The sequence below is a fragment of the Chiloscyllium punctatum genome, chromosome 17 (assembly GCF_047496795.1).
Source record: "Chiloscyllium punctatum isolate Juve2018m chromosome 17, sChiPun1.3, whole genome shotgun sequence".
NCBI lineage: Eukaryota > Metazoa > Chordata > Chondrichthyes > Orectolobiformes > Hemiscylliidae > Chiloscyllium > Chiloscyllium punctatum.
In genome coordinates, this window is record NC_092755.1 from 59,744,165 (window position 1) to 59,770,268 (window position 26,104).

The following is a 26,104-nucleotide window of genomic DNA, read 5'->3' on the forward strand; positions in this document are numbered from 1 at the left end:
GGCCTTATCGAAAAATAAATGATTGCTTGTGTGATTGACAAAGAGTCGTTTACAGGTGTGTTTATTGACCTATCGCGCAATCGAGAGACCCCCGGGGGTCCAGATCTTCATAAGCAGCAAGCAGTGGCTGTGAGGCTGCGTAACTTTGGAAAGTGGGTGAGGGTGAAGGGTATCTGAATCTTCTTTGTGAGTCCCTATCACTGGGTGATTGCGGTTGAGTTTGTGATACATTGTGTGAGAGATTGATGGGCAGGAGATGTCCCTTGAAAATGCATTCACTGAACTTGGCCATCTGGCTGAGGTCATTGGACCTGTGACACTGCTGCCAGTTCCTCAGGGTCAGATTGCTAGGTTTGCCTTTGCTGGATACCTGCTCCAACACTCTGTTATGAAGGTAAGGTTGAAGGCCTCCTGAGAGAAACTTTGCATCTCTCTTTCTTTTCACCTCAAGTGCAGCATGGGAAAACCCGGCAGGTCTCTCCGTTGCCTCTTATCTGTGTCTCATCTTGCAGTCAGTTCCTGAGTAGATGGTCAGCTGCAGCTTTTGTGCACAATTCCCTTTTAAGAAGGGAAGGCCATCTCAGTGATGCATAGGTTAGCTCCAGCACAGGTTGAGCATGGCAGCACTGGGCTGCATCATTGAAATGGGAAAGCAACAAAAAAGGCCTGGGAATGGGCTAATTGTGAATTGGGAACTCAGATATAAAAAATTAGAACTTTTTCTCACACGTATTTTGACACAAATGAATTACCTCGTAACTATAATCAATTGTCGACAAGGAGGGAATGAATGGGAATAATTTTATGCTTATTTTACGATATCTGGTGCATGAAACATAATTAGTGAAAAGAGTCTTTGAAGCTTATGACCGTGGTAATGCTTAGTCTTTGTTTTACAGAGAACATTCTGGGCATCGTGCTAGGAACTTTACTTGCCGTGTTCTCCCTGGTTGTAATTGGAGTGATCTTATTCGTGAACGAAAAGCGTCTGAAATTGTGAGTTAATTTTTTTTGTGAAGCTCTTCACTGTCATTTTTTTTGTCTCTTGTTTTTTTTTCCTCTTCTTTCTTCCCTCATTCTCTCCTCCTTCTGCTAAAGGAGTGGCTCATACTGGGATACAGCCTGTGGGCACCACCTGCTTTCCAATCCTTCTTCTCTTGGCATTTTTTCTGCATCAAACCGAAACGCGCTAGTCATCAAAACTGATCTCATCCTCACTTAGCAACAACTTAGATAGTGCCTGACAATTATAATGAGACTTGGCTAGGAGCCCAGACTGCTGTAAATGGTTTTACTTTGTTAACACAGCTGTGGAAAAGAGGAAACTTTGGTGATTGACAGCTTTATGATGCTGTAATAAGCTCTTTTTCTCTGTGATCACTTTTGTTACTGGCTCAATATTTATTTGTATAAGATAAAGAGGTGCTAGCTGTTATAGCTTCCGTTATTGAAATTTTAAATTGATTGACCTTTTTTAGGATTGTAACATGGGCAGTTTTTTAAAAAGCAAATTATAATGAGTGTGTTTTTAAAGCAATTGTGCACATACCATTGTTACAATTTTCATTGGTTCTGCGCGGTGTGCTCACTGATTGATTGATTTATTGTCATGTGTACCGAAGTACAGTGAAAACGAGCAGTACAAGCAGATCATAGTGAGCATGAATGTACAGAACAAAAGATTTAGTCAGAGGCATGTAGATTACATTGCACAGGGCGTACAAGAGAAACCAACGTTAGCAAGATCAGCATTATTGGAGGCTACATTGTACATTCAATAGATTAGAAATGGCAGGGAAGAAGCCATTCCTGAACCTACTGGTGCATGTGTACCTTCTTGGATTACAATATTGCAGCTTTTATGTCTATGTACATCTCACTGATGTACAAAGTACAGTATAATTTTAAGACCACAAATATGGGAGCAGAAGTTGGCCACTTGGCCCATTCAGTCTATCCCACCATTGAATCAGATCTCAGCTGCTCTGATATTCTCAGCTTTCCTGCCTATTCCTCGTAACCCTTGGTCCTCAGACTGATTAAAAATCTGTTTGTCTTAGCCTTAGATATACTTATTGATCCAGCCCTCTGTGGTAAACAATTCAACTGGCTCACTATCCTCTGAGACACAAGTTTCTCCTCATCTCTTAATCTGCTCCTTACTGTGTGATTATCTCATCTGGTTCTAGACTCTTCCAAAAAGGGGCAATAACTTTTCAGCCAGTACTTTGTCAAATCCCCTTTTTCAATAAAGTCACCTTATTCTCTTGAACTCCAATGAGTACAAACACCAACTACTCAATCTGTGCTTGTAAGAAAATCACCACACAGGTGGCCCAGTGAATTACAGAATCCCTATAATGTGGGAACAGGCCATTCAGCTCATTGAGTCCACATCAACCCTCTGAAGAGCATCCCACCCAAATCCATTTCCCTACAACCCTGCATTTCTCGTAGCTAATCCACCTACCCTGCACACCTCTGAGCACTATGAGTGATTTAACATGGCCAATCCATTTAAGCTACATATCTTTGGACTGTGGGAGGAAACAGGATCACCCAGAGGAAACCCACATAGACTCAGGGAGAACATGCAAAGTCCACACAAACAGTCACTTGAGGCTGGAATTGAACCTGGGTCCCTGGTGCTGTGAGGCAGCAGTGCTAGCCACTGATCCACCGTGCTACCCAGATCTAGACTGTGCCTAATACTGAATTATCTTTCCTTAGTTAAGGCACAAAACCTGTTTGCAGTTTTCCAGGTGTGGTCTGACCAGTGCCTTGTGCAGTTTTAGTAAGATCCCTCAACTTTTATACACCATTCCCTTTGCAACACTGGCTAATGTTTCATTTATCTTTTCTAAGACATGCTGAAATTGGATTCTAGCTTCTTTGATTCACACATCAGGATCTCTAATCCTTCTATATTGCAGCTTTCTGCAGCCTTTCCCCATTTAAATAATATTTTCTATTCTTCCTGCCAGAGTGTGGAACCTTATTTTGATTTGGCCAATCTGAGAGGATTTGACTTTTGGTGAGCCTTGTAAAGTAGATTAAGGGATGGTGGGCCTCTACAAAACCAAGCTCTTATTGAAAAGGAACCCAGGTCATCTGGTTCCCCTTGGTATTTCTCACATTGGTAAGACCAGGCAGGCTAACTTGAAATTTCTCCTGAGTAAAGCTGAGTAAATAAATGAGCTTATAAGATTTTGTGTCTGTCAGGCACAATGATAAGTGATGCACAGGAGTACAGAACTAGATGAATACAAAGTCAAGAATATCAGAAATAGGGAGGCCATTCTCCTCTTTGAGCCTGTTCTGTCTTTGAATCAAATCATGGCTGAGCTGAAACTATCTACTTTTGCTCTGTATCCCTTACCAAAGCAAATTCGATCTAATTTTTGTGATTTTCAACAGACCCAACCTTAACAGCATTTTGTGGAGAAAAATTCCAAATTTCCTCTGGTCTTTCTTTTAAAAGTGCAGGTAATAGGGAAGGTAGATTAAACGTAGACCTGTATTTCAATGGAAATGGAATATAAAAGTAGGGAGTTATTGGTAAAACTGGGTGAGGCACTGGTCAGACCACAACGAAGTGTTCTAGCTGTAATTTTAAGGTTATGCTGCATCGTTCTCAACTCCGCCACCAGAGGGAATAACTTGCCTTTATCAACAATGTTAAATGATCTTCTCAGAGTGAATGAACACTGGATGGTAGGCCAGAAGAAGGTTTGCTCAGAGTGCGAGGCATACTTTGTTTTAAATAGAACTGGTGTAGAATTTCATCCATGTTATATGTTTAGAGCTTTCTTCCACAAACGGTAGTGGATACTGGATCAATTGTTAAGTTTTTGTTAATCAAAGGTATTAAGGGATATGGGCCAAAGGCAGTTATGCCACAGATCAGCCATAATCTCATTGAATGGTGGAACAGTCTTGAGGGGCTGAATGGCCTACTCCTGTTCTTATGTTCATAGGAAGACAATTGTGCCTCATTCTGGACTGTAGTCAGTGAAAGGATACATCACGTGCTATGCTCAATGTGCTGTCAATTTGATATCAACCAAAGTTAAAATAACAGCCCCTGTCTGTTCAACATCAATTTAAACAGCACCAGATTACAACAAACCAACATGAGGAATGAATTTTTCTGAAAAGCCTTCTGGAAGGTAGGGTGCAAGTTCCCACAGGGGTCTACCCCTCCTCTAACCTTGCAGCAGAAACCTGGAATAACAAAGGATCAGCCCTCAATGTTGAATGAGTCCAGTGAGAAATTATCTTTGTGAAGGATTAAATAGGCTGGGAGTTTACAGTTTTGGGAGTCAGCACTTAAGAGGCTTTCTACATAAGACTGACAACAACTTTGGCATCTCTGTATGCACAGTTAAATGTGGAAATCCGGAAGTCGCTGTTTATGACTCATAGTTCCTCCACAGGGTACATTGGCACAGTCTTCACAGATCCAACCATCACAGAGGCCTGGAATTTCCTTCACAGGTTCTTTTTGTTTGGAATGGTGTGTGTGTGTGTGTGTGTGTGTGTGTGAGAAAGATCCTTCAGTCGTCAAGGCGCCCATTCCCTTGTATCCATTGTCTCTTGCCAGGTCATGCCCCTTCCTATCCCAAAGCCCTTTGTAGCTCCTCAGTCAACTTAATGTCGACTGGAGAACCTTCAAAAATTCAATGGCAAGAATTCAAACCAGATGATTTAACATAAACTACAACGCTTTTGCACACTTGGCTGGCTGTTGAATGAAGATGGTAAGAATTATTTAGTCAAGAGGAGCTGATTTATAACAGCCATACTAAATTATACCTACAGACGAATAAACGCTCTGGCTCTAAAAAACTAATCTTACAAATACAAAGTTTCATTCCATCAGAAGAATATTGCATAATTCAGAAGTCATAAACGATTTTTATTTTATTCTTCAAAGATTGTTAATCATGTTCCAGTTTCTTCTGTAGTCCCACCTGTTAGTCTCAATCTTCATTTCATTTTTCTGTTTAACAATAAAAATGTGAGCTAAAACCCATACCTTTAGCTTCCTTCTTGGTTGTCTGTAGGAATTCTGCAATCTAATTGTTTGATCAGCTTCCTACCTTGTTGGTGGATATCACAAAAAACCCTTTAAATCCTGCCAAATTCAGAGTATGTTGGAATAGAGAACATGCCTTAAAGTTACAAAATCTTTATAGGCAGCTTTCATCAAGGTCAGTAGTGGGCACATTCTTGTCTCTGCAAAACCTGGGCAATGATTCATACCTGTTATTGCACTGAGAATGGAAATAATAAGTTTTTGACTTTTTTTTTCCAAACTCCTGATGACACAAAGATCTAACTATGGTTTAAAAACTCTCTGAGCTTGTACACAGCTGAGATTTGCACGGGAAACTTGGGGCATGGGTTTAACAAGCCATATTTTGGCGTTGGCCAATCCACTTGATGAATTATCTCAAGGCCTAACTGTAAGTGGAAGCCCTTTACCTTTTGTTGTAAAGTGAATTGTTGTCATTATTCAGGAGTGTAGGAACAGGAGTAGGTCATTCAATTATTTTATGGTTGATCTGGATCGTAACTCTAGTTATCTGCCTTGGGTTCCATATCCTTTGTCAAACCAAAATCTGTCAATTGCAACTGTCAAATTTTTAATTGATCTTCATCCTGAGCAGCTTTTTTTGGGAAGAGAATTCTAGATTTCCATCCCAGTGTGTGTAGAAGTGTTTCCAGACATCATTCCAAATGGCTGAGAACTAATTTTAAGCCTAACTTCAATCCTTCCTTGTTTTGGATTCCTCTCCTCAATGTTTAGGATGGCATGGTGGCTCAGTGGTTGGCTCTGCTGCCTCACAGCACCAGAGTCCCAGGTTCAATTCCAGCCCCAGGTGGGAGTCTGCACATTCTTCCCATGTCTGAGTGGGCTGCCTCCCCCAGTCCAAAGATGTGCAGGACAGATGAATTGGCCATGCTAAATTGCCTGTAGTGTTAGGTCCATTAGTCAGAGGGAAGTCGGTTTGGGTGGGTTATTCTTCGGAGGGTCAGTGTGGATTTGTTGGGTCGAAAGGCCTGCTTCCACACTATAGGGAATCTAATCTAATTGCTGTCCTCATAAGTTTGGCCATCTTATTAATCCCCCTTTACTCAGCTCTACTCTAAGAAGGATGATCCCAGCTTCTCTCTTCACACCACGTGATCCCATTGCTGTTTGGTTTTTTTTGTCACATCAAACAGGTGGTCCTCTCTCTTGTGTGATGTCCTTTTGCCTTCTGTAACAGTTTGAAATGATACATGTACTAAGCTAATTGTTGCATCTCTTCAATACAGTATCTGCTCCTCCCTTTACAATAATATTGGGAGTGGGAGTGAAGAGCTCAGCTCCTAAGTTAATCTTTAGTGATCTGTACCCTCTTCCTAGTTGTCTGCTGCTGAAAACCTCATCTGTGTCTTTGTTACCTCTGGACTGAGCTATCTGAATGCTCTGAAGAAGGGCCATAGAATCATAGAACTATACAGCATGAAAACAGACCCCTCCATCCAACTCGTACATGCTGAGCAGATATCTGAAATTAAACCAGTATTTGGCCCATATCCCTCTAAACCCTTCATGTACCCATCCAGATGCCTTTTAGATGTAAGTATACACTCAGCACCCTCTGCATGAAAAAGTTGCCCCTTAGGTCCCTTTTATATCTTTGCCCTCTCACCCTAAACCTATGCCCTCCAGCTTTACATTCTCCCACCCCTGGAAAAGACCTTGTCTATTTCCCCTATTCATGCCCCTTAAGATTGTTTAAACCTGTATAAGGTCACCCCTCAGCCTCCAACGAACCAGGAAAAATAGTACCAACCTATTCAGGCTCTCCCTATAGGTGAAACCCGCCAACTCTGGCAACAGCCTTGTAAATCCTTTCCAAAACCTTTCAAGTTTCACAACTTCTTTCCTATAGCAGAGAGACCCAAAATTGAATGCAGTATTCCAAAAGTGGCCTAACCAATGTCCTGTACAGCCACAGCATGAACTCCCAACTCCTCTACTCAGGGCACTGACCAATAAAGGAAAGCATACCAAGCACCTTCTTCACTATCCTATCTAGCTGTGACTCTCTTTTCAAGGAGCTACAAACCTGCACTCCAAGGTCTCTTTGTTCAGCAACGTTCCCCAGGACCTTACCATTAAGTGTATAAGTCCTGCTTTGATTTGCCTTTCCAAAGTGCAGCACCTCACATTTATCTAAACTAAATTCCATCTGCCACTCCTTGGCCCATTGTCCAACTGATCAAGATCCCATTGTACTCTGAGGTAATCTTCTTTGCTGTCCACTACACCTCCAATTCTGGCATTGTCTGCAAACGTACGATACCTCTTATGTTCACATTCAAATCATTAATATAAATGACAAAAAGCAGTGGACCCAAGACCAATCCTTGTGGTCACAGGTCTCCAGTCTGAAAGGCAACCCTCCACCACCACCCTCTCTCTTCTACCTTCAAGCCAGTTACTAGTCCTCCCTGTATTCCATATGATGTAACCTTGCTAACCAGTCTAGCATGAGGAACCTTGTTGAATGTCTTACCAAAGTCTATATAGATCATGTCCACTGCTTTGCCCTCATCAATCCTCTTCGATCCTTCTTCAAAAAACTCAATCAAGTTCTTGAGACATGATTTCCCATGCATGAAGCCATGTTGACTATCCCTCATCAGTCCTTGCCTTTCCAAACACATGTAAATCCTGTCTCACAGGATTCCCTCTAACACTGATGTCAGGCTCACCAGTCTATAATTCCCTGACTCTTTCTTACCACCTTTCTTAAGCAGTGGCATCACGTTAGCCAACCTCCAGTCTTCCGGCAGCTCACCTGTGACTATCGATGATCCAAATATCTCAGCAGGGGGCCCAGCAATCACTTCCCTAGCTTCCCACAGAGTTCTAGGGTACAGCTGATCAGGTCCTGGGGATTTATGCACTGTTGTGCATTTTAAGATATCCAGCACCACCTCCTCTGTCAGATGGACATTTTTCAAACTGTTGCTGTTTATTTCCTGACATTCTCTATCTTCCATATGCTTCTCCACAGTAAATACTAATGCAAAATGCTTGTTCAGTATCTCCCCCATCTCCTGCAGTTCCACACATGTACTGCCTTGCTGATCTTTGGGGGATCCTATCTCTCCCTAGTTATCCTTTTGTCCTTAATGTATTTATAAAACCCCTTTGGATTCTCCTTACCCCTATTTAGCAAAGATATCTCACCCTCTTTTTGCCCTCCTGACTTCCCTCTCAGGTATACTTCTACTGTCTTTATATTCTTCAAGGGATTCACTTGACCCCTGCGAATACCCAAAATATGTCTCCTCTTCTTCTTGACCAAAACCTCAGTTTTTCTAGTCATTCAACATTCCGTACACCCACCAGCCCGGACCCAAAACATTAACTCTGATGTCTTTCCACAGATGCTGAGATTTTCCAGCAATTTCTGTTTTTATCTCATTGGTCTTCTGACCGGACATGCATCCTTTGTAAACTTGAGCTCGTACCAAGATTTGCTGCTTGTGGTTTAGGGTGAACCAAGTCCAGTTCAACCATCATCCCTTTGACACCGACCTGCATTTACATTTTTTAAGTTGTTCTTGATGACTTGGTGAAGCAATGTCTTGTGACCTGTTTGTTTGCATACATTTTTAATGAGGTTTTGCTGCAGTTAGTATCTCAGTGAGAAACATGAAGTAGGGAAGAGCTGTACTGTTGCTTAATGACACAGAGACACAGAAAAATGCAGAAGAGAGTTAGTCAGTGTGTGTATCTGGGAGTACCAGAGAGTGGAGACATGGATTCTTTGATAAGATATTTGACAAGAATGCTGTAAACACACAATGGGGAATTTGTGCTTGCTCTGAAGTTAATGCCATAGAGTTTAGTTTGTAGTTTGTTTTAAATGCCAAAAGGAGAAATACCCATTAAAGAAAAAACACATAATGCAGAAATTTGCCAGAAGGAACCAGGTTGCAGCTATGCCAAACCGATCAAGAAGCTTTGGCGTGCAGGTTATAGTAAATCTTCATTTGGGTTTTGAGGTGGAAGAATAACAATGGGATAAAAGGAAAATGGTTAGCTTGAATCCTTTTCTGTTTTTTGTAATGAAAACATTCCAAACTTTTCATGTGTTATGATATAGTGCACATTTTCCTCATTGAGTAAACATTTTATGCATTGTAGTAAAAGTACACTTGCAGACTCTTGTAAACGTGTTTGGTAACTGACCTCCACAGTTAACCAAAGAACAAAGTCAGGGTCTACCAAGTCAGATTTCAATCTAGGATCTGACGTATTTACTATTAACATCAGTTAGGATCAAAACACTGTTCCATTGTAAAGTGCTTCTGAAAACCTGCCTCTCATTGACTGAGCTTTTGGTGATTTGTTCCAAAACTTCTTATGTGTCTCGGTGTAAAATTTAGTTTGATAACACTTTTGTAAAGAACCTCCAGGACATTTTGCTAAGATGCTAACTGCTGCTGTTGTGTTTATTCCCTCCTGAGTTAGTGACATTGCAACAGGAAAGTAAAATTGATGATGATCCTTTTCATGTTTCTTCAAGCAGAATGGCATCTCCTGTAGGACAAGTTAACATGGCTGACATTCCCATCATCCTTTCTGTCAGATATGAAAGATTTCATTGCTAAACAATTTAAATGATGGAAAAATCCATCACAAAGGACTAAATGGGTGAAACAAAGGAGTGGCTCAAGACAGTTTACAAACCTCTCAAAGGCTCAGAAAGCAAGTAAAAATGAGCTAAAATTTAGCCATAAGCATCATGGAGGCCTACTGTTTAAATTCCAGTCTGTGCTAAGGAAAGAGTTGGGGCAGATTATTAAATAGCAGCAGGACGAGGTGGGTAAGATTGAATGATGTCAGGATCCCACTGCTTCTGGGGCAGATTTGAATTTTCAAAGGGACAGCTGGAGAAGGAAATGGGAGGTTTGATCAGCTCCAGTCGATGGCCGATTGAACTCCTTGTGTGTTTCCGATTGAAATCTCAAGTCTTCAATTAATCGAATCCAAATAATCTGATGCATACTAGTGTACACTGGTTAGGGTTTGCAACTTGACCATTAGATTAGATTAGATTAGATTCCCTACAGTATGGAAACAGGCCCTTCGGCTCAACAAATCCACACCGACCCTCCGAAGAGTAACCCACCCAAACCTATTCCCCTAGACTATACTTACCCCTGACTAATGCACTTAATACTATGGGCAATTAGGAATAAACTCTCTAATTGACTCAAAGCTGATGTATCCTGGATCTTCTTGCATCATTTCCAGAGCTTCTTTTGTTGCCATGGACACTGTCAGTCCCCAAGGGAGCTGGCCTTTCACTTCAGTAAGACAGCAGCAGGCCACATCATGGCCGCCGCCTACCTTAGCTACAGGTGTCGGGTATGGCAGCTCCCACTTCTCACCGTCTGTCCAATGGGGCTATTTGAATTTACAGGTAGTGTCACAATAATAACACGGCTTGGGTGCAAGAATAGGACTTGGAATACATTGGGTGTCAGGTTCTCAACACTGCGCTGAAAATCGAATTCCTGCAGGCTAGTGCTGGAGGTTTCATTTTTGCCCGGCCAGGGGAATTGAGAAATTGTCCAATATTCTCATTCTTGAGGGCTGCTCAGGAATCCATGCGGTAAAATGCCCTGGTGTGCATGCAGAGTGGGGGCAAGCATCAGGCATTGAAATTCACATCGAAGGAATAATCACTTGATGAAGGTGGAGACGAACTGCTGACAATGACGGACTGTACCTCAGTTCATTCAGCAATAGATCACAGTCCAAAACAAAGCAAAAAACACCACTCAGACTTCAGCACCACATGAGAAGCAAATGTTCTATTGCAAGGTGACTGCAGCCATTTTGAAATTCTATAAGCACAGATGCAAAACTGTTTGACAAAAGGATTGTACTGTGTGAATTGTATTGTAAACAGAATCCCTGGCAGGAAATAGCTTTCAATTGTTGAACAAAAGCTATCTCCAGGTGTATTGAATATCCTTTAATCTAAAGTGATGAGTGAGTGCACAGTGGAAAAACCACCTAATGCAGTAAAGCAGACTCTCTCCATTGTGTATGGCCACTCCCAGGTATCTCACAATGAGAAAGAGAAAGTGACAGGTCCCAGGTGCCTGCTACCTCGACTAGGAATACTCGACTGAGGAAATATCAAGTGCAATTCTGTTTAAACCTCCTGGCAGACACCCACGTATCTCCTCCCAGTCTTATACAATACAGCTGCTTCAAGAGGAAGAAAATACATTGAGGCTATTGGTGCTGTGGACTGCGCCCACCTGTGCAGTGAGTTATAGGACAAGGGGTTAGGGGTGTTGATCAACACAAAGTGAGATTCAGCTCACAAGTTAACGACAGACTGGGAATTAATGAGTGATCCAAGTGATTCAGACACTTTCTGAAGAACAGTCAACACTCTTGGTGATCGTTAGCCACCCTCCTGCCACAAATAACACTGTCAAGGAACAGGTTAACTGATTGTACCACTGTTTGTGCATAAACTGGCCAGTATTTGCGTAGTGACTTTAAGCTTAGTATTGTTCCTAATAGCTGCGGTAAATGCAGACATCTCTTTCCAATTCGCTTCCCCTCTCCACGTCCACCTCAAAAAACTGTTCATCTGTCTCCTGAGTAATGCTAAGGTCTTTGGCGTAGAAATCAGTAATCATTTTGCTAAATTTTCAGATGAAAGGCAAGGCCAAAAGGCCAATTATTTCAGAACTATGGCTGAAAGAGATCTCTGATTGTCATCAGATGTTTTATTGATGTCTGTCTGAAGCAGATAATATGTAGTGCTGTTTCCTGAGACAGACAGTTTCATGAATTGGGTCACTGTGTATTCAGGACACACCTTTCAATAAGAAGCGCTAGCAGACCCCAGAAGCCCAGCTGCATCTATGAAAAGCTACCTCTGCAACAACAGCGTCAGCAAGTTATATTTGTGCAGTGCCATTAAATAATAATAAAATATCCTGTTTTATTTCACAGAAAATTTAAGGCAAAATTAGACTCTGAGCCCACATAAGGAGATGTGAGACCGAATAGTCAGAAACACAGTCGAAGAGTTTGAAGGAACTTCTTTCACCTTCTCAGCAGCCGTAGCATTGTATTCCTCACTCTGTTCTGCTACCCAACACACTTTGTATGGTATGATCTGCCTGTACTGCACACAAAACAAATGACAATAATAAATCAAATCAAAATTCAGTAAAAGAGAAAGGTGAGGATTAGAGATGGAATTCTAGACATTAGGGCCTTGACAGGACAAAGCCTGGCCACCATGCCTCATGAGGTTAAATTTGAAAAGCGTGGTGCTAAAAAAAACACAGCAAGTCAGGCAACATCCGAGGAGCAGGAGCATCGATGTTTTGTCGATTCTCTTGCTCCTCGGATGCTGCAGCACCACACTCTTCGACTCTGAACTGCAGCATCTTCAGTCCTCACTTTCTTCAAGGGTTAAAATCTGTAATGCTTAAAGGGCCAGGGGTAGAGTAGAACAGATACCTGAAAGGGTTACAGTGATTGGGTAGAGCCAGGCCAGAGGGAAATTTTAAAAAATAACAATGAGATTTTCCAAAGTTGGCAGCTTAACTTGATGTTTTGGCTAATTTCGGTCAATGATTACAGGAGTGAGAGGTGAATGAAAGTTGGTGCGAATGGAAAAGAATCAGTATGTGGATGGAACTGCAGCATGGAATGAAGGGAAGCCAACTAGAGGTTTATTGAAGTACCATCAGAAGAGACCAAAAGTGAATTAAAGGGACTACTTCAGATTTTGATGCCATTATCTCTTCACCCAGAGAGTGGTGGCTGTGTGGAATGCTCTGCCCCAGAGGGTAGTGAAGGCCCAGTCTCTGGATTCATTTAAGAAAGAGTTGGATAGAGCTCTCAAGGATAGTGGAATCAAGGGTTATGGAGATAAGGCAGGAGCAGGATACTGATTAAGGATGATCAGCCATGATCATATTGAATGGTGGTGCAGGCTCGAAGGGCAGAATGGCCTACTCCTGCACCTATTGTCTATTGTCCACTCAAAGGCTTGGTCATAACTGAGGCCAATAACAGGTTGAAAAAAAAATTGAGGGAAGCCTCAATGGGAGAAAAATGTTGAATGTTGTGGCTAAGCATCCTGCTCTGAATCCGTACCTACAATGTACACTTTGGTTAAGGATAGATTTCAGATACACTTGGACCCATGAATGTTCTGATGAGCTGTCTGGTGCTTGTTTAACGACCTTTCTTGGAAATGGTAGCAGATCAGGCCTACTCAACCCAGTATTTTGGAATCTCAATGTGGCCTGAACAACTAAAAACAAAACACACGGTTATGTAACTGTGTTTGATATCCCACTTTACTCTGGTAAAGTGACAGCTGCTGGAGTGGCTCTGAGGAAGGTCCCTGCAGTGCCTTTCATTACCACAGATTATACCTTATAGCAGATGTGCACAGTAAGACTCCAAAGAGTGTTCCTGGCGTTTTGGAGGTTGTGACTCCAATCAAAAGGAAAACCAGGTGCCCTGTAAAACACACTTCCTGGTAACCATCACTCATTTTCCACTGCACATGAAGAAGAATTTCAATTTGTTTCATCACCTTGAATAGCTGGTAATAGTTGCGTGGAAGTGTAAAAGGAAATCCAGAGTGAATAGTGACATTCTCAATGAAATAGATTTGACGGCTTCTTTAAGAATGTTCCATGTTTAAGGAACCAGGTTGAGCCAACTTTAGAATTTATCAAGCATTCTGTCAGCTGGGATTGAATGAGTAGCACTTCATCCTGATTCAGATACTCATGGGTTGTAGTCCTGTGCCTGAGACTGCAGTGTAATACTAGGATGTTGCTAAACTGTTGCTGAATCATTCCTGAAATGAGAAATCCTGTGACGCTATTCAAAAAACGAGCAAGGGCACTCTCCCTGGTGTTCTGCCCAACATTTCTTATTTAGCCAACATCTCTATAATTGATTTCTGGCAGCCATCCTTCTGTGGGAGCTTGCTGTGCGTAAATTAATGACTGCATTACAAATGAGACGGCAAATCCAAGTGTTTCATTGGCTGTAAGATACTTTGGGAGAACCTGACTTTATAAAAGGCACTATATTAAAGCAGCCCCATGCTTTTCTCGTCCTGTTTTCCTTCCAATCTGCCTTTCTCACTCTCAGAGTAATGTTTTTCTGATGTCTGACAGTATCTCCTCTCTGCTGCCTCTCTTTAGAATAACCTGGCTCAGTGCCAAGTCTGAGGTAGAGAGAGGATATTATACCTATCTTACGGCACTGATTTGTTCTGGAAGTGAATTGATTGTCCCGTGTACCGAGGCACAGTGATGAGCTTTGTCTTGCGAGCAATACAGGCAGGTCACAGAGTTAAATAGCATAGATAAGTAAATAATAGGTAAACAGCAGCAAAAACAAAAAAAAATGCAGGGACAGGTGAATGTTAAGAGTTTGTGAGTCCATTCAGTATTCTAACAACAGTAGAGTAGCAACTGTTTTGAAATCAGCTAGTGCATGTGTTCAGGCTTCTGTACCTTCTCCCCGATGGTAGAGGTTGTAGAAAAACATTGCCAGGGTGGGATGGATCTTTGAGAATGCTGGCAGCCTTTCCTTGACAGTGGGCCTGGTAGATGGATTCTATAGACGGGAGGTTGGCCTTTCTGATTGTCCAGGCCGAGTTCACCACTCTCTGTAACCGTCTCCGATCCTGAATGGCACAGCTGCCATACCAGGTAGTGATACATCCAGACAGAATGCTCTTGATGGTGCACCTATAAAAGTTGGCAAGGGTATTCACCATCATGTCAGATTTCCTCAGCTGCCTGAGGAAGAAGAGATGTTGTTGGGCCTTTGTAACCAATGCGTTCACATGAAGAGTCCAAGAAAGCTTGTTGTGGATGACCACTCCCAGGAGCCTGACACTCTCCACTTGTTCCACCTCTGTGCTGTTACTGTGTAGAAGGGCATGAATAACATCCTGCCCTAGGTCAATAATGAGTTCCTTGGTTTTGTCAGCATTGAGAGCTAGCATGTTCTCAGTGCACCATTTTTTCAAATCTTCCATCTCCTGTCTGTATTCTGTTTTGTTGCCATCTGAGATTCAACAGACTATGGTGGTGTCATCAGTGAACTTGTAAATGACATTAATCTGGTATTTGGTGATACAATCATGGATATACAGTGAGTACAGTAGGGGGCTGAGTGCATACAGATTGCCCCACTCTGCTTTTTACTGTTTTCAGGCTTCATATGTGAGTTTAAAAACTATATGCTGTATGTGCTTTTTAACCACTGGGGCATCACAGCTGAACCTGTCCCTGACCTCTTCTGATGTCCACGTGTATACTTTCTGCTGAAGTCACCAGATAGCGAGCTGGAGTGGGATCCGGGATCATATTTAGCCCTCATGCTCTTCCCCGACCACCCCACCACCAGTCCCGCTCCAGGTCAAAGAGAGCAAGGCTTGAGTATGATGGTGGATTGAACCTAAGACAACACTGTTTGTACAGCTCAGTGACATCCTTTAATCATGAGGCCATTAGGAAGGCTGTATGCTATGTTAGCAGTGTTACATTAAGAGATGGCTTTAACGGAGTATAATACTCCTGTGTGTACTATAAATCAATGGGGAATAATTGGAAGAATATCGTACACTATCATCACATTTATCATTTATAACCTCACTATAGCTCTATGATTTTTGAAATGTTGCTAATTAATCACGTGGAGATAATAGATAGTTGTTTGAAACACATCTCCTCTGTTGGGCTGTAGGGAATATTTTTAACACTCAGTCGTACTGTACATTAATTCCTGCCAGGCCAGGCCATTTTTTTATTGTGTCTTATGTCACTGGGTGAGAGGAGGGAGTGGGTGGTTTGTATGTTGGACAAATGGAGCACTCTGTTTAGTTGGTTACCTCCGTGTTTTGGGGACTGCTGAGTGTGGCATTGGGAGTTCTCTGTTATTCACACACTTTAAGGCAAAAAAAAGACTGGTAAGTTAGATTGGTTCAACTTGAACATTTGCAAGAGAGAGATAATCGGTTGAAGCTTTCCAGCTTGCACTTATCACAATTAAACTAACTTTAGAAAGGGAACAGCAATTTCTGCAGCATGGAGTGCTGGTTGGTTGGACTATGTTTAGCCCGGAGAGCCAGCAGTAGCTGTAAACTGTTGTATAACTGATTAACTTCTGATTGAATAGTTTCAAGTTGCTTAGTTTGAATGTAATTGGATAATTGAGATTGACAGGTAACAGCTCCTGCTCCATGTTAACCACATTCTAACAAATCAGCCCTCTTTTCTCATGCCGTGTAAATTGGTGTTTCCATTATAAAGCTGATTTCCTTGTGCTTCTGTCCTGATGAATGCAAGATGAAAAGCTTCAACTTCGTGTTAGTTTTTTAGCAACGTTTAAGTTCTGTGCCACCGAGCAAGTAACAGCTGTATTCCACAGGTTACTCATCTGTGTCCTAACATGAACTACAAGGTACATCAGCAACAGAATTAAACTATCGTGCTCAACAAGCACATTGCTTTCCTTTATTAACTGGACTAACCAATCACTTATGGAGATGTTGGTTAGCCACAGTACAGATCCAACTGTACCAGCTTCTTCTGTCAACCATTTAAATGGAGGTGCTAACCCAATGAAAGTGGAAGTTGACACAAGGGTATAATTTGTTCATGGCATAGCATTTGCTCAGGATTGAAAAGCCACAAGTATGTACGAAAATATCCCAAGGTGCGTCCAAGGCTTTTGATTCGTGGAGCGACATCAAGAGGTACAAGGGCAGGTGAAATGATTTTACAGAGCACCCTTGATGAGGGCAGGTACAGAGGTGCTGAAGTGTAGGGAGGAAATTGGAGACCTTAGGGCTAACTGCCAGCATGAAGTGATGGTAAACGGGAATGCATGAAAGGTCAAAATTGTCGGCATGTTGAAATCTCGGAGGGTTGTAGGGCTGGAGGGAGATTATTTGTTAAGTAAATTATTGACTAACAAGAGAGTCCCAAGGTTATGAGGGTTAGGCTGGAACATAGTGTTGAGGTCACATTTAGATCAGCCATGATTTTATTGAGTGGTGGAGCAGCTGGAGGGATTAAATGACCTACACCTGCTCCCATATACAGGAGGGAGGGGACGATGTTGAAAACAAGGATGCAAGTGTAATTTGATTAGCTTAGATTCTCTACAGTATGGAATAATTGCCTCCCTCTTCCACTAAGGATAGTTTATCTTAGTAGACTCATATAGTGTGTATATTCTTCCTGCTCAGTGGCAGTTGGAGCAGAGGGCGATACCTAATGTTCCAATGGATGTTATGGAGTGTTAGACCTCTAAATGCAAGAATTGTTTTCGGAGTGTAGAGAACCTGAGATTTGATGTGCCCTCTTCAGTTTCCAAATAGTGTGTTGTGCTTCTAAGCTTCTTTGTCCACAGTCGTAAACCAATTGATAAAGTATTGGCTGTCTACTGTAGTCTGTCACAGTGATACAATTGGTGAGCATTCTGATCAGCTTCGAATGGGCTCACACACCATCAGCTCCTGGGAAGGCAAGCAATGTCTTGATGCAGGAAGGTGGATGCTGTGACCTGGTTTTGGACAGAGTTCAGGTATCGGTAAAGAAAACTTTCTTTATGAGGGTGCAGTTGCCTTTATGCGAGGACAGGCCATTGAAGACCTTATTGAAAATTAAAAGGAGGAAGTTTTACCTTGTCCATTTCTAAAATAGCAGAGTTAAATTAGCTGCTGTCTGATCTTTAATAATTCAGTGTAAAAATATCTTGAGGTTTCTTTAGTTTTGAGTCTCCAGCTGCAAGGTGAATGGATTTAGGTGCGTTGACCATTTTAAGAGCATAATTGTATGAACGTACAGCCAGATTAAATGGAAAATATTGCAGGCGCTCGGGAGTTCAAACAATACTCAAAAATAGTGCAACTGCTTACAAGGTCAAGCAGCATGTATGGTTAAAGGAACAAAGTCAATGTTTCAGGGAAATGGTCATTCATTAGAACTGAAAAACATGAGGGATTTAACTGGTCCTAAGCAGGGACAGGGAAAGGGAGAAAGGGTTCAAGAAATAAATAGGGTTGACAGCAGGAAAGATTGAATAACAAATGAGATGAAGTTATGGGATAAGTACATTAAAAGGAAACAATAAATGGGCCAGATTGGAGGAGGCATGCAAAGAATAACAGAATCATTACACACAGCAGCTATCTGAATGGGAGCAATGGTTATCATCTGAAACTTTATACACCTTGATCAGATCCCCCTTTTAGCCTTCCCTGCTCTAAGGACTTAAAAACCCAGCCTGTCCAGTCTCTCTTCATAGTTGAGTCACTCCAGTCCAGGTAACATCCTGGTGAATCTCCTCTGCACCCTCTCCAGTGCAGTCACATCCTTCCTACCGGATTGTGAGCGGAACTCTACACAGTATTCCAGCTGTGGCCTAACTAATGTAGCTCCATCATAACCTCTTTGCTGTTGCATTCAATTCTTTAACCAATAGCGACCAATATGCCTTCTTATTCACCATATCTACTTGTGCTGCCAACTTCTAACATCTATTGACATACACACCAATGTCTCTTTAGTACTTCTTGTGGCCAATACCCAGAATTAGGCTATTCAGTATTCAGTCATGGCTGATGTGTTTCTCAACCTATTCTCCTGCCTTCTCCCCATTACCTTTGATCCCCTCACTAATCAAGAACCTATCTCTGTTTTAAATCCACTCAATGGCTCGACCTCCACTGCTTTCTGCAGCAATGAGTTCCACAGAGACATCACTGTCTGTCTGAAGAAATTCTTCCTCATCTCTGTTCTAAAGGATCATTCTGAGGCTGTGCCTCAGGTCCTAGAGTCTCCTACTAGTGGAAACATCTTCTCCACGTCTACTCCGTATTCTGTAAGTTTCAATCAGATCCACCCTCATCCTTCTAAACTCCATTGAGTAAAGACCCAGAGTCCTCAACCGCTCCTCATATGACAAGCCCTTCACTCCTAGAACCATTCTTGTAATCCTCTTCTGGACTCCCCACCACCCCCCCTCCCCCAGCACATGCGTATATACACACACACACACACACACAAAACAAATGTGATACGGGGCCCAAAATTGCTTACAGTATTCCAAGTGTGGTCTGCCCAAAGGCAGTATTGGTTGATGAGTCATGTTGTAAGTTTTCAGGTTTAACGTTCTGGAGTTTACATGGAGATGGTGGCTGAGAAGATTGACCAAGAGGTGGTGGGGGCGGAACATACTTGCCTCTGCTGGTTATGGAAACTACAACTGGATTTTAGGTTGATCCAGCCAGTGAAATGTCTTCGGTGCCAACCTTATCCCTGATGAAGTCGGCTGTCCAGTTAGAGGGGTGGCAGCTGTACTGTCCCAACAGCGCCACCAGGAGTGGTGGCTAGTGCTGGGATTGCCGCAGTCCAGGGCCAGCCATGGTGGAGAGGGTAAAAGGGTACAAGTAAGTGGGTTTGGGGATCACTGGTGCCAATCAGGCAAGCCTCTGTAAGGGAGGCATTGGGAAAGTTAGTCACAAGGATTGAGTAGTCTCCCAATGAAGGTGTCTCTTTCTCTTGGCGTTGGCCTCTGTGGGCCACAGGGTGCTCCATCACTGGAGATGCCTTGAATGCGTCCACAGGGAGGCTGTGAGGCTTTACAGGAGGTGAGGTGTCCACGGATCACATATAAAATTCCAGGAAGGGACCCCATTAAGTGCCTATTAATTAGCTACAGCTGAACCTCAGGAGGTAATGAGGACTACAGATGCTGGAGAGTCAGAGTCAATGAGGTGTGGTGCTGGAAAAAGCGCAGCAGGTCAGGCAGCATCCGAGTAGCAGGAGAGTGGATGTTTCCAGCAGGACCCTCCACCAGGATCTGAAAAGCTATAACATGGGGTGGCACGGTGGCTCAGTGATTAGCACTGCTACCTCACAGCACCAGGGACCCAGGTTCAATTCCAGCCTTGGGCAAATGTCTGTGCGGAGTTTGCACATTCTCCCTGTGTCTGTGTGGGTTTCCTCCAGGTGCTCTGCTTTCCTCCCATAGTCCAAAGATGTGTAGTTTAGGTGAATTGGCCATGCTAAATTGCCCGTAGTGTTCAGGAATGTGTATGTTAGGCCCATTAGCCGGGGGTAAATATAGGGCAGAGGGAATGGGTCTGGGTGGGATACTCTTCAGCGGGTCAGTGTAGACTTGTTGGGCCAAAGGGCCTGTTTCCACACTGCACGGATTCTATTCTATGTCTCATTAGTTCTGGTGAAGGGTCTTGCTCAAAATGTCAACTCTTTCCTCCTCAGGTGCTGCTTGAGCTGCTGTGCTTTTTCCAGCACCACACTTTATCGACACCCTGCCACCACACCCCGCCCTACCTACCCACCATGACAACGGAGCCTCAATTGGCTTAAGGATGGGAAAACTGCCAAATGTATCACTGATAGGGATGGGCAATAGGTAGGGCCACCACCCCTAGGAGATATTGCAATTGAAACTGTAGTCAGCACTGAATTCAACAACTTCAGGTCATAAGCCTCTTATAACGGACATTATTGTTGGTAACTTTATTTTCTCTTCAGCTGCTCTAGCTTCATTTCTTTACTTGTCCCATCATCATGCCCTTTTGCATATTTTCCTTTAGCTGCTCCTGCCTTCAAAACTACCTCCGCTCTCCTCTTTGATCATTCCTCCTCTCCGTGCCTCCATACTTGCCAAGAGCCTGTCACTGTCCTAACCATTCCCAGTCATGACAAAAGGTGATTGAACCAAAATGTTAACTCTGTTTCTCTCCGTAGATGCTGTCGACCCACCAGCCTGTTCCGCTGAAACCTCAAATCCACAATTATTTTCAGACGGTCTCGCTGGTCCTGTGTCTTTTGAACAAGCACGGAAAAACAATATTCACCATTTCTCTTTCTTATCCCTTTTGCAGGAGAAAAGCCAAAATGGCTGCCACTTCTCACGAGTATCAAAACACCAACACGGCGAAAACTGAGAACATGTGACCCTAGGGAATGAACCCCAGCCCCATCCCCACCCTTGGCATGGACAGCCCCCTCCCTCACCACCCTCTGATTTGCAGTCAGCCCAGCAAACACTGTCTGGGAGATGGATCTCTCTCTCTCGCTTTTTAATTTCAGAAGCCTTCGGAAAAAGGGATTACGCACTTTTCAGAACGCGGCGGATAATCTTTCAGACAGCTGTGGGCCAACTGTTGACAAATTAATTGCGGCTGCGTGCTGGTTACAGGAATTTAAATGATCATTTTTTAAAACATCTAATGCCTGCATATGCTGGGGCCGGCCAAATCGTTCATTCAGTTCAGCCTGTAACAATATCAATACCAGCCACAGGACTGATTGCTCAGTGCAAGACTGGTCTGGTTGACAGGGTTGGGAGTATCGATGAGTTTAGATTTGTCAGCGTACTGATTACTATCCTCAGTCTGCTGTGAACTCTGACCTTTCTGTTCCTTCCTCCACTCTCTTATGGTTCAACACTTTGGGGACTGCAGAGAGGAGGGAGCTGAGGGCAGTCCAGTACTTTTGCAGATGCACAGAGAGATCCTGAAGTGATCAGTAGAGCCACATGAAAGTTGTAGCATGGAAAGAGGCCATTTGGCCCATATGCCTGCACCATTTGAATAAACCAGCCCTCCTCCCCCATTCTAATCCACTTTTCGGTCCTGGTTCCAGGTAACAGTGCTTCAGGTACAGATCCACAGTCCTTTTAAATGGGGTGGGAATTTCAGCCACAAATACCAAACTGGTCAGTGATTTCCAGATCCCTACCACTCTCTGGGTGAAAATGATTTCCCCCTCTCATCTTCTAACAATTACCCCTCAGCTTTCACTGTTCTAAGGAAAGCAATCCTCGCCTCCGCAGAGTTTGCTTATAGCTTCCATTCGCACGTTCTGGCAACAATTTCTTCTGTACTCTTTCTATAGCAATTTTTAGAAAATGGAATGAGGGTGTTGCTGGCTAGGCAGCCTTTATTGCTCATCCCTAATTTTCCAGGTCAGAGTTAACCACATTGCTGTGAGTCTGGAGTCATATGTAGGCCTGACCAGCTAAGGGTGGCAATTTCCCTTCCCTAAAGGGCATTAGTGAACCAGATAGGGTTTTACCAAGATTCATCACCAGGCTCTTAATTCCAGATTTTGTTTTAATTAAATTTAAATCTGCCCTAGTGGGATTTGAACCTGCATTCCCAGAACATTACCTGGGTCTCAGGATTATCAGTGTAGTGATAATACCACTAGGACATCACCTCCCCTGAATTAGATCCTTCCTGTAATGTGATGACTGCAAAGTGAAGTCCCATAAATCTTTCTGACCTCACTATTGGTTCAATTTCTGTATTCTTCTTCTAATTTTCTGAGAGATGCAGGAAAAGGTTCACTGGATCTCCATTGGCTTATTCTCTTTTTCAAAGGGGGCACGTAATATGAACCATGTGACTTTTCCGCACTCCATGGTGGTGCTGCTTTTCACAGTTTTGCATGATAAACACTCCAAAGGCTAACCGAGCACAGTGGAATTTCCTCCACACCACCCTGTCTGTACGGATTAGAATTTGCAATGCATTCAGAATCCTGCTGCCAGGACCAAGCAGGGGTCTTGAAGATCTGATTGTCAGTAGGCACCACTAGCATGATCTTTCCAGGGGTGCCCGACGAATTGGCAACACTCACCATCCCCTTGAGAATGGGCTCCTGCTACTGCTCATCCTGGCAGCTATGGAGTCCTCTGTCATACCCTTTGGGAAAGATGGGGACCACAAGGATGCCACAACCCAGAGCTGCCTTCATGGGGATAGATTCAGAGATGAAAGGCCATTCAGCCCATGAATCACACTCTCGGTGGCTCTTTGGGCTGCAGATGTGGTGACCCCTTTCTTTGACATTTGGCAGCTCGGACACCAGTGGTGGCGTAGCCTGCCATAGGAGGGCACCTCCATGGTGACTGGTAGCTACTTTGCTAGCGGCAGAAAATGCTAGCAAATACTCTCACCCTCAATTGCCCCTAATTCTGACCTTAACAACCTGGAACAGAGAACCCGTTTTACCCCCTCCCTGCCTCTCAAAGTTTGCAGAGGATGTGTTTGTGGTGTTTCTACCCAATTTTGTTGTCTTGCTGTTTCCTCTCTTCCACAGTGGAGCTGGGAAAATTCAGGGCCAGCCCTAGTAATAACGACAGGAGAGATTCTCGTCCAAATAACTGTGGCTGTGGGGGCTGTTCTTGGGTTAAGAGCATCAGATTTGAGTGGACACTTTTGTTCACCTTATGCACACACCTCAACAGCTGTTGAAGGTTAATTCACTCCAAGGCGAAGGTCAATGCCTATGCCAAAAGCAAGTCTGGTGGTGGTGGATCATTCAGTTAGTGGAGACAGTGATAGGAGGCAATTGTGTCCACTTAAGGCCTCATCCCAATGCTGCTGGTATGCCCCCAATGGAGGGTGTGTCGGGGGATTTGTGACTTGCTTGCAGCTTCTGGCTGGTAAGAAGGACTTTGAAGAAGGTGGGCATTGTTTTTAGACACACATTCAAAGGCACTCTATGCCCGAAGAGGAAGTGGGTTTCGGGAATTGGGGAGGGAGGCCTATTGAGAGCCATCCTCTGTCCTAGATTGCTGCTGACCCTGCCCACAACACCTCTCTCTTCATCACTCTCCTGCCATTGGTGTCCAATAATGATGGTGGTCCTTGGGTGGGTACAGTACCAGCAGCAGCCACCGCCTTCTGAGTGGCACTGCTGAGTTAATGGTCTTTGACTGGCCGACAGCTTTAAACTGTCAGGATGCCCGGGGTCTTTAGTCGCTGGGAAGACCCACTGCTGCCCAGTTAAATGCCTGATTTGAACTTAATGTGACAAACAGAAGTGACAAGGGACTTTTGTCAGCTGATGGCTGAGAGTCACATCACCTCTGTTAAATACTACTGCAAACTTCTTCCAGCTAGCAGACTGCACGCTATATTCACCTGATCAGCCTGGGCAGCATTCAGGTTCCAAGGAGTGACAGGATAATACTTTAAGACTGTGTCTCTCACTTACACCTATGTCATTGATTTTCTCAACTAAAAATGAGAGTTTTCTCAAAGAGATAACATCTAGCCAGCTATGTTCACTTTATAGCATTGTGTGATTGTTGAATGTAGCAGCTTTTCAGAGTTCTTTCCTAAGTAACCTAAGCTGCCATTTTGTGCAATAAGGCTATTAGTTCAATATGTAACATTGTGCAGTCTTTTTATATGATTGAAAATATCATTTACTGCTGACTTGATTAAAAACAACACAAATTTATTTTTTATCTGACATATGTATTTGCTTCCTTTGACTTTCTGTTTGCTAGCAATGTGCAATTTATTTCACTTTAGTGTTTTCACTGTTGTTGCCGTCACGTGGAGTGCAGTCATCATTGGGTCCTGTCTCTTGATAGCAACTCCTCTTAGTAAGCCCAGGAGATTCTTCACAAAAAGGGTGTTGTCTCTCAGGGGTACAGTTTCACTAAGATCTAACTTAATCAAAGAACAATGAACTTTACAATTAGCAGGTTCCTTACAAAGTGAGTCTGGCCTCAATGGGGTTTTTAAGTGGAGGAATGAAACAATTATTATTAAATTTAACATTCATATTTGTCAAACTATTTCAGTAAATACCATAATTGTTTTGACTTAAGAGTCAGTGCAGTTGGTATATGCACATTACTAAATCTAACAGTTGAGAAATCCAAACTAATGTGCACGCAACCAAACTGAGGCAGTGGCTAAACTGCAGCAGATTTGCATTACGTTAGCTCCTTCACTCAATCATTTTCTGAACCATTTCCAGCCCACTCTGCTCAATTAATCAATTGAATCAAAATCTCTGGAGGTTGTTGAGACATAGTGTCATGATTGGAATGAGGTCAGCCAGATGGACCCCATAGACTATGAGTTCCCTGATTGGGGCTGTTAATCTGGTCCAATCAGATATAAACAGGAGTGTCAGACATCCTGTTCACTCTGAGAGCTGGCTCTATGGGAACTGGATCAGTGTCAAGGACTCTCCATGTGTAATAAAAAAAAAGAGGGAAAAAAACAGGAGTGCCAAACATTTTGTTCGCTCTGAGAGCTGGCTCTGAGGGAGATGGATCATTGTCAAGTACAATGCACATGAAAATAAAGGGTGACTTGGTGACGGGTTACCTGCCTCTGCAGAGTTATTTCACATAGAGTCATACAGCACAAAAACAGACCCTTCGGCCCAACTCGTCCATGCCGACTAGGTTTCCTAAATTGAGCTAGCCCCATTTGCCTGCATTTAGCCCATATCCCTCTAAACTTTTGCTAATGATAACTTTTGACTTATCTTGCACCAGTGCCCCAGACCAAATTTACCCAACCACATCATTCCCCCTTCAACACAAACTACACATGCCAACACTTGGGGTTATTTTGGAAAAGGAAGTGGGCAGAAAAAATATCTTTGTGGGCTACGTATAACTTTTTTATTAAATAAAAATGAATTATATCTGTTTTTGTTGTGCTTGGTAAACAGAAAATATCTCCCAACCCCCTCCAACCACCCCGGTCTTTGTGTTTCTGAGTGAGAGTGGGAAACTGATTGGTGTATTGAATTGTGGGCCATGCCCACTCAAAATCAGGTGGAGATTGTCCTAGCTATTACAAAACCTGAACTACTATTGGTGAGAAGAGAGTTTCAGTCCATTAGTCTGGGCTACATTTTAAACCAGAGGAAAAACTATGTTGCATTCTTCCTGTTGTCCAAAGGAAATCATTTCTATGGAACTGGTTTCAAAAAAGAATCATGAAACTTAAATCTCTATGGGTCTAACCTCTCAAGAGTGAGCTGAGGGGTCGAGGAGTGGCAGATGCAGTTTAATTTAGGTAAATGTGAGGTGCTGCATTTTGGAAAGGCAAACCAGGACAGGACTAATGCATTTAATGGTAAGGTCCTGGGGAGTGTTGCCAAACAAAGAGAACCTTGGAGTGCAGGTTCAAGTTCCTTGAAAGTG

General features: G+C 43.1%; 1 protein-coding gene across 4 annotated transcripts in view; it reads left to right on the forward strand.

Annotated features, from left to right (window-relative positions):
* Positions 1–26,104, forward strand: part of susd2 (sushi domain containing 2) — a 230,121-nt gene that overhangs the window by 186,201 nt on the left and 17,816 nt on the right. For 3 of the 4 annotated variants that reach the window (XM_072587276.1, XM_072587274.1, XM_072587275.1), the window contains exon 15: positions 900–996. In XM_072587276.1, the coding sequence (XP_072443377.1) occupies positions 900–996 (97 nt within the window). Of the gene's footprint in view, positions 1–899; positions 997–21,017; positions 24,403–26,104 lie in introns of those variants that run through there. The other variant, XM_072587277.1, reaches the window with a different exon arrangement.